At 66.9% G+C, this 13,227-nt stretch overlaps 1 protein-coding gene across 1 annotated transcript in view; it reads left to right on the top strand.

Moving 5' to 3' along the window:
• Positions 1-5,313: 5,313 nt before the first annotated feature.
• Positions 5,314-13,227, top strand: part of SBF1 (SET binding factor 1) — a 54,163-nt gene continuing 46,249 nt past the window's right edge. Inside the window, 1 exon segment of the mRNA XM_039570759.1 lies at positions 5,314-5,434. Within this exon segment, the coding sequence (XP_039426693.1) occupies positions 5,380-5,434 (55 nt within the window). The 5' untranslated portion in view covers positions 5,314-5,379.

Raw genomic sequence — 13,227 nt, 5'->3', positions numbered from 1 at the left:
CCCCCCGGGCACCCCGACATCCCCTCTGCCCTGGCGGGGAGCCTGGGGGGGACAGAGCTGCCCACCCAGTACAGCCCAGTGCCCCCAGTTTGGGCCGCCCCATCTGCGCCCCCGGCCCCCTCGGGGCACCCCCCCCCGCTTCTGGCAGGGCTGGTTCCATGTTTGTAAGCATCACATGGGGCCTCGTGAAACAATTAAGGAATGTAAATCCGCAGGGATCAGACCCGTCCCGCTCCTGCCGGGCAGCAGCTCCCCCAAACTGGGGCTGGTGGGGTGCCCGGGGGGCGGGCGCTGGGGGCTCCTGGGGGCTGCTCCTGAGCTGGGCAGCCAGAGCTCGGCAGGGGAGGGGTCCCCACAGCCTCCATCTCCGGGACCCCCAACTCCTGCTCCGGGACGGGGTCTGGGCGCTCCCGGTGCGGTTGGGACGGGGACCCCCAGCACCCCCGGGTGTCCAAGCCGGACCCGGACCCCAGGGTCGGGGGTACCCTCTCCCCCCGACGCGGCTTCCCCAGGCCGAGGGGCCGGGGGCCTCCGCGTGCCCGGAATCGCTGGGATTCTTCCGTATTATCGGGACACAAAGGCTCCACACACCCGCGCCGTGCGGGGGGATTTGGGGCAGCACCTGATCCCGGGGCGGTGGGGACCGGGCAGGGGCAGCGGGACAGAGCCTGAGCGGGGCTGTGGGCACGGCCGGCCCCAGCGCCGCGATCCCCGGCTCCGCACGGCTCCCGGGGGATTTCTGCGGCGTCCCGGGCTCTTCCGCTGGGCTGCTGCTGGATTGTCCCAGCGAGAGAGAAAAACCCGGCTCAAAACAACGCCGAGAGCCGCGGGTGGGGTACGCGGGACACCCGCTGCTCTGGGCCCCCCGACCCCTGCCCTGAGCCCACCGCCACCACCGCGGTCTCCCCGTGTGTGACATCCCGTGGGATCTGGGGCACGGACCTCAGAGAGTGACATCTGCCACCCAGCACGGCCCCGGCACAGCGCCAGCACCCCAACAGCGGCCCCAGGGCCATTCCGGGGGTCCTGGCTGGGGCTCCCCTCCGAGGACCCTGTGCGGGTCCCCGGGTGGGGCAGCGCCCGCCGCTGTCACCCCCAGGGACAAAGCCATGTCACCGGCATCAGTATCACCAGAATAATCCTGGGCACGAGGAGGGGGCTCTGGGGATAGGGCAGGGGTCCAGCTGAGCCTGCCGGTCCCTCAGCAGAGGCAGAACGCCTTTCCCTGCCCTCCTCCTCCTCCTCCTGCTCGGGGATCCCCATTCCCGGGGCACAGGGAAGGATCCCGGGTGCCGCTCCCCTGCCCGGCCGTGCTGGGTCCGGCCGCCGGCTCACGGCGCGCCGCGGCACCGGGTGACCTGCTGCAGCCACCCCGGGAGCTGCTGTCGCCCAGCCGTGCCGCCGCGGACCCACACCGGGAGCTGCCGTCCCCGGGTCACCTCATCCGTTGCCGGGGCCCGGCAGCACTTTCCCTCTCCGCTGGCTCCCAGCCCTGGGAACCCAGGAGAAGTTTTAATTAGCTTAATTGCCTGCTGGCTGAGGCCCCGGGGCAGGGCGGGGGCTGGGAGCAGCACCCGCAGCCCCGCTCCGGTCACCCGCTTCCCAAAAAGCGCCGGGACCCTCCCCGGGCCGTGCCAGGGCTGCCCCCCCGTCCAGCAGCAGCACCCGCTGTGTCCCGGCAGGGCCGCGGGGCACAACCCGGACCCCCGAACCGAGGGGCCGCTACCCCATCCCTGAACCCACCGGGACCCTCTGGCCGCGACCCCGGCACCCCTAAAGTGCCCGCACACAGCCCCGGAGCCGTGTCCCGCCGGGGAGCGGGGACAGAGCTGCCCCGGGACATTGGGCTCCGTGTCAGGGCCGCGGGAACGGCGGGAACTGCCGGGAGAGGGAAGAAACCAATTCCTGCAGCCTCTGCCGACACGTGAGTGCCCCCAGGGTCCGCAGTGTCACCAGCATCCCCGGTGTCCCCAGTGTCACCAACATCCTCAGCATCCCCAGTGTTCCCAGTGTCCCCAGCATCCTCAGGAATGCCAGCATCCCCAGTGTCCCCAGTGTCCCCAGTACCAGGATCCCGGGCACACGGCACGACCGAGCTCTGCACGTGCCCTGTGTCCCCGTGCCCGTGGCCCCGTTCCTGTCCCCAGCCCCGTGCCCCGTGCCTCGGGGCTCCCTGTCCCGCTGCTGCCACTGCGGGTCCCGCACAGCCCCCGCTCCGTGTCACCCGCTGCCACCACGGCCCGTGGGTGGGCAGGACCACGGCACTGGCAGCCGGCACCGATCCCCGCGGTGCCAGCGCCGACCCCTGCCAGCTCCAGTTCCCGCCGGTGTCCCCGGGCACAGGCCAGGTCACAGCCCCGGGAGCTTCCAGGGTAGATCAGCCCGGTTTCCCTGTTCCCACCCTCCGGCACCGCTCCGGTGCCACGTCCCGGCTGTCACCCTTCGCCGGGTACCCGTCCCTTGGCCTGTCCCCGGCCGGTGGTCCGACCAGCGCACCCCTGGCCCCGTGTCGCTGTCCCATGGGACCTCCGCGGCTCTGTCCTGATCCGTGTGTCCGCACAGACGCCACTCTGCCGCCCGCAAACCGGGATCCAGGTGCGGCTCCTGTGCATGGGGACATGGGGACGTGGGGACTTGGGGACATGGGGACATGGGGACATGGGGACGGCCACCCCGGTGCCAGACCGCCACCCAGCCCCACGGAGCGGCCCCGGCTGACGGCCGAGCCGTGCTGGAACGGGCACACGGCACATGGCACTGGGTCACCCGCGGCTCGATGCCACGGTCACCACTGCCCCAGCACCGTGTGACCTCCCGGTGTCCCCAGGAGCCCCCCGTGCTGTGGGACCCCCCCCCCCTTTCCCAGGTGGGGTCTGCCCTCGAGTGGGGACCAGCTCGGTGTGAGGGACTGGGGGTCTCTGTAGGGACCCCGCAGCGGTGCCCGGGGTGTGGCAGCGGGGCCGGTGCCGGTGGCAAGGAGCCAGCCGTGTCCCGACGCCGCACATGTCCCGACACGCGGCGGCCTGAGGGACCGGGCAGGAGGTGCAAGGGCCGGGCAGGGTTGCATCACCCCCGGCCGGGGCGTGGGGTGCGGGGGGACCCCGCTCTGGGGGGCTGCTGGGGCCGGCTGCACATCCCGGGGACCCGTCCGAGCCGGGGAGGGGATGATCCCCAAGGCCGGGGGATGGGGATGCCCGGGACTGTCCATGCCCCGCACCCCGGGCACCCCTCCCAGCCCGGGGGCACCCCAGGGACACCGCGGGGTGAACCCCAAGGCTGCAGGAGTGGGGAGCACCCGGTGCCGCTGCTGCCCGTGGCTCTGGCACGGCCGGAGCGCTCTGCCCGGACCCCCAGTGCCCTTCGGGGGCCGAGGCCGGGCGGTGCCGGCTGCCCCCCATCCCGCACGCACCCACGTCCCGCTCCCGCGTGGGGGTGGGAATGGGGATTTTCCCGATGAATCATTCCCGGCTCAGCAGCGGCTGTGCCCCGGTGCGTGCCCGCGACCCCGCGCCCCGGGACGGCCCCGGCCGGCGGCATCCGAGGGGCGAGTCCTGCCCGAGCCCCCGAGCGTGTCCTGGTCCCGGCACGGGAGAGCTCCGGGGTGGGGTGGGACGGGATGGAACGGAACTTAACGGGATGGCCACACTGGCACTGCCAGCGCTGCTCCGTGCCGGGGGCACCACGGGCTGCGCCAGGGCGCGCTGCCACCTCAGCACCCCGGGGACACCCAGCCCTGTCCCCAGGCGGGCTGGCACAAGGACCTGTGTCCGGGTGGGAGCCGCTGGCGACGGGGGATGGCGAGGACGGATCCCGGCTCCCGGGAGGGACTGGCACCGTGCTGCCCACGCTGCCGTGGGGCCACTGCCGCCCTGTCCGGGGGTGGGGGGCTGCCCTGCGCCCCGAGTGTGTGCCGGCACCCAGGGGTGGGGGCACCGCGCCTCAGGGTCGTGTCTTGGGGGAGTCACACCTGTGTGGGGGATGCACAGCTGTGTGGGGGATGCACAGCTGTGTGGGGGATGCACAGCTGTGTGGGGTCACACCTGTGGGGGATGCACAGCTGTGTGGGGGATGCACAGCTGTGTGAGGGTCACACCTGTGGGGGATGCACAGCTGTGTGGGGATGCACAGCTGTGTGGGATCACACCTGTGTGGGGGATGCACAGCTGTGTGGGGTCACACCTGTGGGGGATGCACACCTGTGGGGGATGCACAGCTGTGTGGGGTCACACCTGTGGGGGATGCACAGCTGTGGGGGATGCACACCTGTGTGGGTCCTTTCCGGGGGCTGTGTGGAATGGGGGGGTCGTGCACAACTGAGAGGGGTGGGCACCCTGGGGGCCGTGCACACCTGCGGAGGGTCTGTGCTCACCTGGGGGGTCCCCCCCCATCCGGAAGTTCCCCACACGCGTGCCCGTGCACACCTAAGGGGTCTGTACACTCCTGGGGGGGCCATGCACACGCGTGTCCGTGCACACGCAGGGGAGTGCCCGTGCACACCTGAGGGGTCCGTGCACATCGGAGGGGTCCGTGCGCACCCGGTGTTCGTGCACACCTGGGCGATCCCCGCACACGCGTGTCCGTGCACACACGGTGTTCGTGCACACCTGGGCGATCCCCGCACACGCGTGTCCGTGCACACACGTGTTCGTGCACACCTGGGGCGATCCCCGCACACGCGTGTCCGTGCACACACGAGGTGTCCCCGCACACCGGGCTGTCCCCGCACACCGGGCTGTCCCCGTGTCCCCCCCGGGCTGTTCCCGCACACGGGCTGTTCCCGCACACCGGGCTGTCCCCGCACACCGGGCTGTCCCCGTGTCCCCCGGCCTGTTCCCGCACACCGGGCTGTCCCCGCACACCGGGCTTTCCCGTGTCCCCCGGGCTGTCCCGCACACCGGGCTGTTCCCGCACACCGGGCTGTTCCCGCACACCGGGCTGTCCCCGTGTCCCCCCGGGCTGTTCCCGCACACCGGGCTGTCCCCGTGTCCCCCCCGGGCTGTCCCCGTGTCCCCCCCCGGGCTGTTCCCGCACACCGGGCTGTCCCCGTGTCCCCCCCGGACCCCGTCCCCCTCCCCTCCCCCTCGGGCAGCCCCCGCCCCGGCCCCGCCCCCTCAGAGCCTCGCCCCGCCCCTCCCACCCGCAGCCAATGGGAGGCGGGGCCCGCCCGCCCGGAACCAATGGGAGGCGGGGCCCCGCCCGCCCGGAACCAATGGGAGGCGCGGCCCCGCCCCGCGGCGCCCGGCACTGGCGCAGGCGCGGTGCGCGCGGGCCAAGATGGCGGTGGCGGCGGGCGGTGGGCGCGGGCGGGCGGCGGCGCCCTGAGGAGCCGAGTGCGGCCTCGCGGGGCTCCCGGGGCCGGCCCGGGCCGCCCCCGCCGCCATGGCCCGCCTGGCAGACTACTTCGTGCTCGTGGGATACGACCCCGGCAAGCGCGGTGAGCGGCAGAGGGACGCGGGGGGGGCCGGGCCCGCGCGGGGCCGCCCTGGCCGGGGATGCGGGGCCGGGCGTGTGGGGTGGGTGCGGGGCCGGGGTGCGGGGTAAGCCCGGGCCGGGGGTGCGGTGTGAGCTCGGGCCGGGGCTGCGGGGCCGGGGGTATAGGGTGGTCCTGGACCAGGGTGCGGGCTCGGGACGAGGTTGCGGAGCCGTCCCGGGGCTGCGCGGCCCATCCCGGGGCTGCGGAGCCGTGGCCGGTCCCGGGCCGGGCTGCTCTTAGCCCCCGTGAGGCCCCTCTGAGCAGCCCCGGGGAAGCTCCCGCCGCCCCGGCAGCCGGAGCCGCCCCTGCGCGGTTCCGCGGATTCACGGTTTGGGTGTTTTCAGTCTGTCCCCCTCCCCCGCCATGCGCGAGCTGTCACCGCTCCGGAAACATCGGCTGGGCTCGGAGGGGGGGCACTGCTGTCCTCCGGGCATGTCCCCAGGCCTGGTGCCCTGCGCATCCACAGCCCCAGGGATGGGACATGGTGCTCCCAATCCTGCTTCCAGTGGGCACCCACAGCCCCTGGGATGGGGTGTTGTGCCCCCAGCCCCATTCCCCAGGCACCCACAGCCCCTGGGATGGGGTGTTGTAACCCCTGCTCCCCTAGGCATCCACAGCCCCCTCAGGCAGGTCCTTTTGCCCTCCTTGCTCTCTCGGATGCTCCTGACCCCCAGATCTGTGGGACACCTCATTCCTTCGTCCTCTCCTGCATCCCTGCTTGCCGTCAGATGCTAGTGATGGTTGTTTTGGTCGTGGGGTGTCCCTTATTTGGGATTTAGGGTCTCTTTCCATTGTATTTCCTTCTGCTTCCTGCCCCCAACAGCTTCTGGGAAAAATGAGCCTTGGCAGCATCACAAAGGAGGTGAAGTGCCCTAAAATCAGGGCTTTGTTGCAGAACTCCCCCCGAGCATCCCTTCCCACCTGGCACGTTCCCAGGCTGCTGGCTCAGGTGATTCCGAGCCTGTGCTGGGAGCTGCGGAAGGGGAATCCTTGTTCTGCCGTGGGTTTGGTTGTTGTGGGGTGCTGCTGGGGCCAGGAGCTCGGTTCAGATCCACGGTGCCAGGGTTTGCAGTGCTCCCTGAGGATCCCAGCCCCATCCGCCGTCTCTCCAAGCCCGGAGCAGCCGGGGGTCCCTTGTGGAGGGCAGGAGGAACGAGGTGTGTGTGGGGAATGCTGGAGAGCAGAGCAGGCTGCATCCGACTTGGTGTTTCCTGAGGGCTTTCTGATCGTGTGCTGTTGGTTTGGGTTTTTGTTATTGTTGTTATTGTTGTTACTGCAGGCCTTTTCCCCCAGTGGAATTTCCCGTTGTCCTGTGGCACTGGGATGAGCAGGAGCTGCTCTCCCGTGGGTCAGACCATGCCAGGGGTGGGAGGACTGCAGGAGCTGGCGGGGGGGATTCCAGGATTCCGTTGGGAGCAGATTCCACGTTGTCTCAGGAGCAAGGGGAGGGCTGGAGCGATGCTGCGTGGTTGTACCCCCTTTGTCCTGCTTCCAAGTGCTTCCTCCTGCATCTTCTTCCTCATCTCCTCCCTGAGGATGCTGCAGCTGCTACCTGCACCTTCAAACTGGTGCTTCAAACTGGTATGGGACTGGTGGGGCTGAGGGACCCAGCATTACTTGGACCCGGCGTTCCTTTGGCCTGGCATTGCTTCCAGGAATTCTCCAGGAATTCCTTCCTGGTGTTCCTCGGGTTCCTTCAGCCTGGATTTCCTTGCTGTGACTCCCAGAGCCTGAGTTTCCAAGGAAACAGAAACGTCCCACGTGTGCCTGGGGTCATTTGGGATTTGTTATGGGGAGAGGGACGGTGCTGTGAGGTGGTGTGGTTGGCTGTAGTGGCACAGGCAAAAGGAAGAACAAGCTCAGGTGGGATCTTGGGAATTGGGAATTGCTGGCTGGGAGGGTGGGGAGGGGCTGGAATAGAATTCCCAGAGCAGCTGGGGCTGCCCCTGGATCCCTGGCAGTGGCCAAGGCCAGGCTGGACATTGGGGCTGGAGCAGCCTGGCACAGTGGGACGTGTCCCTGCCATGGCAGGGGTGGATCGAGATGAACTTTCTGGTCCCTTCCCACCCAAATCACTCCATGATTCTGTGACCCTGGAACGGGAAGAGCTCACCCTTAATGAATCGTGTTCCTCTGATGTAAATATTCATTTTGTTTTGGCTTAGCTCCTCTCTGCGGAGAGGGGATGGATCCAGGATGCCATGGCGAGATGGATCCAGGATGCCATGGGGAGATGGATCCAGGATGCCATGGGAAGGGACAGGTCCGGGATGCCATGGGAAGGGACAGGTCCCGGACACAGCCCAAGCCTCCTGGCTGCTGGGATGGCACAGTCAGGCGTGACCTCTCCAGGATGAGACACCCAGGACTTGTGGCATCTCTGTGACAGCCAAAGCAAACCTCGTCCCATCCCAGTCTGGAGGCATCCTAGTGTTCTCCTGGCCGTGCCCCCAGGATGTGCCAGCTTGTCCCCAGGGATGCAGAGATGGACCGACACCGGCTCTGTGATTTTTGGGATCAGGCTGGCAGCATTCCCGGCTCGCTGCCCTGTTTTCCCACCCCCCTCCCTGCTTAGATAACGTGGGAGGAAGGGCAGCAGCGCTCATCTGCCGGTGACTAATTGCTGTACAGGTTGGGTTGGTCTGGCAGAGCCGTGGGCCGTGCCAGGCTGGGCTGTGCTGTGCTGGGCCATGCCAGGCTGGCACCTCCCCTGTAAAAACCCCACCTGTAAACAAAGCTGGGCTGAGCTGCACCAGGGCTGGACGGGCCCCTCGGCACCGCCGGAGCCCCGGCGTGTTCCTGGGTGCTGCTGAGTGCCACGGGTTCCGTGCCTGTGGGATTTGTGGTCGGGCAGGGACGGGTTTGCAGTTGGGGATGTGAAAGGGAAAGGTCTGGTGGGGTGATGGGAGCTGAGGTGGCTCTGCAGCATCTCCAGAGATACAATCCCAGGCTGGGCTGGGTGGGAAGGGACCTCAGAGCCCCTCCAGTGCCAGCCCTGCCATGGCAGGGACACCTCCCACTGTGCCAGGCTGCTCCAGCCCCAGTGTCCAGCCTGGCCTTGGCCACTGCCAGGGATCCAGGGGCAGCCCCAGCTGCTCTGGGCACCCTGGGCCAGGGCCTGCCCACCCTCCCAGCCAGCAATTCCCAATTGCCAATCTCCCATCCAGCCCTGCCCTCTGGCACTGGGAAGCCATTCCCTGCCTCCTGGCCCTCCATGCCTTGGCCCCAGTCCCTCTGCAGCTCTCCTGGAGCCCCTTCAGGCCCTGCAAGGGGCTCTCAGCTCTCCCTGGAGCCTTCCCTTCCCTCGCAGCCTGGCTCCATGAGATGTTGCCGTGGCTCAGTGCAGTTTGTGGGAACAAAACCGAAGGCAGATCCAGGCTGGAGCGAGGCCATGCCGGGGTCACTGGGGTCACTGGGTGCTGCTGCTGGAGCTGCCATGACCATGGGGTTTCCTGGAACAGCCCCATGCCCTGGGGCTGTGGTGCAGGGCCTGGGACCACGTCCTGCTCCTCTGCAAGGGGCAGAAAAGGGCTCTGAACTCTCTCAGGGGCTGTGGGTTTGGCTGTGGGACCGGGGCCGTGAGCTGCTCCGGCTGCACGGGGTGTCTGTGATCCAGGCGGGCGTCCGGATGCTTTTCCTGGTTTGTGGAGCCGCAGGGGCTGTGTCCGGGAATGCAGAGCAGGGACACCCCACCTGCCTGGCACGGCGTCCCCGTGTCCCCCAGCTGTGCCCGACACCCGGCCCGCTCCGTGGGGCTGTGTGGGACAGGGGCTCCAGGGAAAAGTGTGGAGCTCAATGCTCCTGGCAGTGGGAATCGGATCCTTCCATGCCAGTGTCTGTTTTACTGTGTGCTGATTGCTCATGTTATTCCCTGGAAATGGATGTTTTTAATTCTCCTGGCTCTTCCCAGCGCCGCAGACAGATGACGGCTTCCCAGAGCTGGGATTGTGCCTGGTTCTACCTTGGGATCTGAGGGGTTTTCTCTGTGCATCCCCTGTGCTCTGAGAGTCCAGGACAGTTCAATTCCAAACTGTGTGGCTGAAGGAGTCTGGAAATTTTGGATAGGGAGCACTGAATGGGCACAGCCTGGATGATGGGAGCCAAGACCTGGCTTGGGATCAATTTGGGATTTCCCAGAGGCTTTACGCTGCCGGATGGCAGGGCTGGATGGGAGATTGGGAATTGGGAATTGCTGGCTGGGAGGGTGGGCAGGCCCTGGCCCAGGGTGCCCAGAGCAGCTGGGGCTGCCCTGGATCCCTGGCAGTGGCCAAGGCCAGGCTGGACATTGGGGCTGGAGCAGCCTGGCACAGTGGGAGGTGTCCCTGCCATGGCAGGGCTGGCACTGGAGGGGCTCTGAGGTCCCTTCCCACCCAAACATTCCAGGACTGATCCCTGCTGCAGTCCCGGAGAGCCGGGAGGTGCTGCTGTCCTGTGGGTGTCAGGTTGGGTGTAGATGATGCCGAGGCTGCTCAGAGGCCTCGGGAAATCGCGGTGGTTTCTCTATTTCTGTGCTCATCACCCCACGTTTGTGCCCTCCCTGCACAGAAAGCTCCTCACTCAGCCCAGCCTGGGGCTCGGTGGCTCCGTAGGAGGAGGAGGAGGGTGGCACAGGAGGCAGCTGCTCCGTGCTCGGAGCTGCCTCTTTCCGTGAGGTGTTTGGGGCAGGTTTTGGGGTGGTTTTTGTGTGGGTTGTGTGAGGAGTGAGGGCACAGACAGGACTCAGGACACTCCTGCCCTTCCTGGGGTGCTGGCAGCTCCTGGGGCTGGAGTTAGTTCCTGCTGGGAGAAGCTGAGGTGGATCCACAGGCCAGGGCAGGGCTCTCAGGGCTCATCCCGCTGCTGTCCCTCCCGTGGTTGGGTTGGGTTGGGTTCCAGCTCTCCTGGTGGGACCCATCCGTGGCACTCTGTCGTGTGTGGCCGTGGCCGAGTGACTCAGGTTTGACTCAGCCGGTTCTGGGAACGTCCAGCAAAATCCTGGCCGTGGAAAAGCCCCCGGGGTTGGCAGCAGTGGTGGAGCTGTTTGCTGGGTCAATATTTGCTCAGGGAAAGAGAGGTGGGGAATGGCCCTGCCACGTGCAGAGATGCTCCCAGCCACGTGCCCTGCTGCGGGAAAGGTGGGGATGTGCACAGGGGGCAAATCCAGAGAGGCCCTGGAGCTGCTCCAGGCATGGAGCCCCTCTGGAGCCAGGCTGGGAGAGGTGGGGGTGCTCCCCTGGAGAGGAGAAGCTCCAGGGAGAGCTGCGAGCCCCTTGCAGGGCCTAAAGGGGCTCCAGGAGAGCTGCAGAGGGACTGGGGCCAAGGCATGGAGGGCCAGGAGCCAGGGAATGGCTTCCCAGTGCCAGAGGGCAGGGCTGGATGGGAGATTGGCAATTGGGAATTGCTGGCTGGGAGGGTGGGCAGGCCCTGGCCCAGGGTGCCCAGAGCAGCTGGGGCTGCCCCTGGATCCCTGGCAGTGGCCAAGGCCAGGCTGGACATTGGGGCTGGAGCAGCCTGGCACAGTGGGAGGTGTCCCTGCCATGGCAGGGCTGGCACTGGGTGATGTTTAAGGTCCTTCCCACCCAGAGCAGTCTGGGGTTCCCTGATTCCATGTGCAGCCACTGGGTGCCTGTGGAAGGGGTCACCCCTCCCACCAGCCCGCACAGCTTCCAGCTGCATCCAGCGGCCTGGGAACTGTGGCTCCTCCGATCCCAGCTGCTCCATTAATCCTCGTCTCCTTCCCTTTGAAGTCGTGCCCGGAGGAGCAGCTCCGTGGGCTGCGGGTCCCACCCCGTGGTCAGAGGCCGGACAGTGACAGTGACAGGGCTCAGAGCTGTCCTCGGGCAGTGCCAGGGCTGAGGGCCGGGGTTGGGCCTGAGCTGGGCCTGAGCCCCTCCAGCTCCAGCGAGGTGTGTTTGTGGATGGGGAGAGATTCATTATGGAATCTCGGGGTTGTTTAGGTTGGAAAACCCCTCGGAGCCCACCCAGTCCAACCGTTCCCAGTGCTGCCAAGGCCACCACTGCCCATGTTCCCAAGTGCCACATCCACATGGATTTTAAATCCCTGCAGGGATGGGAGCACCCTTTCCATGGGGAAATTCCTGCTGATGCCCACCCTGCCCCTCCCCTGGCCCAGCCTGAGGCCGTTCCCTCTCCTCCTGTCCCTGTTCCCTGCAGCAGAGCCCGACCCCCCCGGCTGCCCCTCCTGTCAGGGACTTGTGCAGAGCCACAAGGTCCCCCTGAGCCTCCTTTGCTCCAGCCTGAGCCCCTTTCCAGCTCCCTCAGCCGCTCCTGGGGCTCCAGCCCCTCCCCAGCTCCCTGCCCTGGACACCATCCTGGCTGCCCCTCCTTTTCCATGTCGGAATGAACGTTGTTGTTATCGGTGTGGGATGGGTCAGGCTGGACGTGGAGCAGGGAAATCAGAGATGGAGCTCTGGGCTGGTCGTTTCTCCCCCTTTGGAGGGGACATTCCCGTGTCCAGCTGGATTTCCTTGCCAGAATTCCCTGCTGCTGTGGCCAGGGAGGTTGTTCGGTGTTCCTTGGAGTGTACCCGTCCCTGCTTTGGGGAGGTGGCTGAAGGTGAGCTGGACACGGACCTAACCCAGCTGTTGTACCAGATCCTTGTCCCGTTTGTGATATTTTATTTGCTGCAAGGAGGATTTAGCACTTTTCTCTCTGGTCTCTCCGGCCCCAGCTCGTGTTTCTCCCTGAATCCGAAGCCTTTCCTTGCAGCCGGTTCCCTTTTCCCGTTCCCAGCGCTGGGCTGGCGCAGCAGCTGCGGTTTCATGGGTGCTAAAAACACAAACAAACCCCAAACTGGAGCTGCCCTGGAGCTGCCCGGGCTGCAGGGGGAGGAGTTAACCCCGAAAACCCCTTTGGTTTGGTTCCCTGGGACACCTGGGGGGATCAGGGATGATCCGCAGGGATTGGACAGGATCTGGAGGAGCTTTTCTCCCACCTCTCTCCGGGATCGTGGCGCTGATGCCTCCAGGGCCGCTCTGTTCCTGCTGTGGCTCCGGAGCTCCTGACCACTAAATGCTGCTGTTGTGGCAAACCCGAGCTCGGAGAGCCTGCAGGCCTCGGGGCAGGGAATTCCTGCTCCTGGGAATGATCCTTCCCATATCCACAGCGTGTTCATCCCTTCCGCCGTGGCAGCTGGTCCCAGGGGAGGCCCAGAGGATTTGGGGACTGGTGGGACCCTGTGAGGGGGTTTGGGGACCCTGTGGGAGGATTTGGGGACTGGTGGGACCCTGTGAGGGGTTTGGGGACCCTGTGGGAGGATTTGGGGACTGGTGGGACCCTGTGGGGGGGTTTGGGGACTGGTGGGACCCTGTGGGAGGATTTGGGGACTGGTGGGACCCTGTGGGAGGATTTGGGGACCCTGTGGGAGGATTTGGGGACTGGTTTCAGGGGCAGGCAGTGGATGGGGGTCGGGGCATGTGGGGAGCAGCAGTGAGGGCCCTCCCTCTCCCTGCCTCCCACACCAGTTCCAGAGGTTTTTGTTCATGGAGTGGCTCCGAGTGCCACGTGTCCCCTGGCAGGGAGCAGCCGCACGTTTGGCAGCTCCCGCGGCCTCGTCGCTGGGATCCGGAGAGCCTTGCACGTTATTTTTGTGTCTGTGAGCTCTTTGATCGAGACGAGGCAGCGGGAGGGAGTTTTTGGGGAGGAAGAGCTGAGTGTGGTGTGCGAGCAGCCGAGATGTTTCTGTGGGGAGCTGCAGGAAGTGCAGCAAAGCAGCTTCTCCGTGAGCTCTGCAGCATCTTCCTGCCCCGGCCGGG

This window comes from Corvus cornix, chromosome 1A, assembly GCF_000738735.6.
Source record: "Corvus cornix cornix isolate S_Up_H32 chromosome 1A, ASM73873v5, whole genome shotgun sequence".
Taxonomy (NCBI): domain Eukaryota; kingdom Metazoa; phylum Chordata; class Aves; order Passeriformes; family Corvidae; genus Corvus; species Corvus cornix.
Note: the sequence above shows the minus strand (reverse complement) of the source record. Positions and strands in the feature narration are given on the sequence as shown.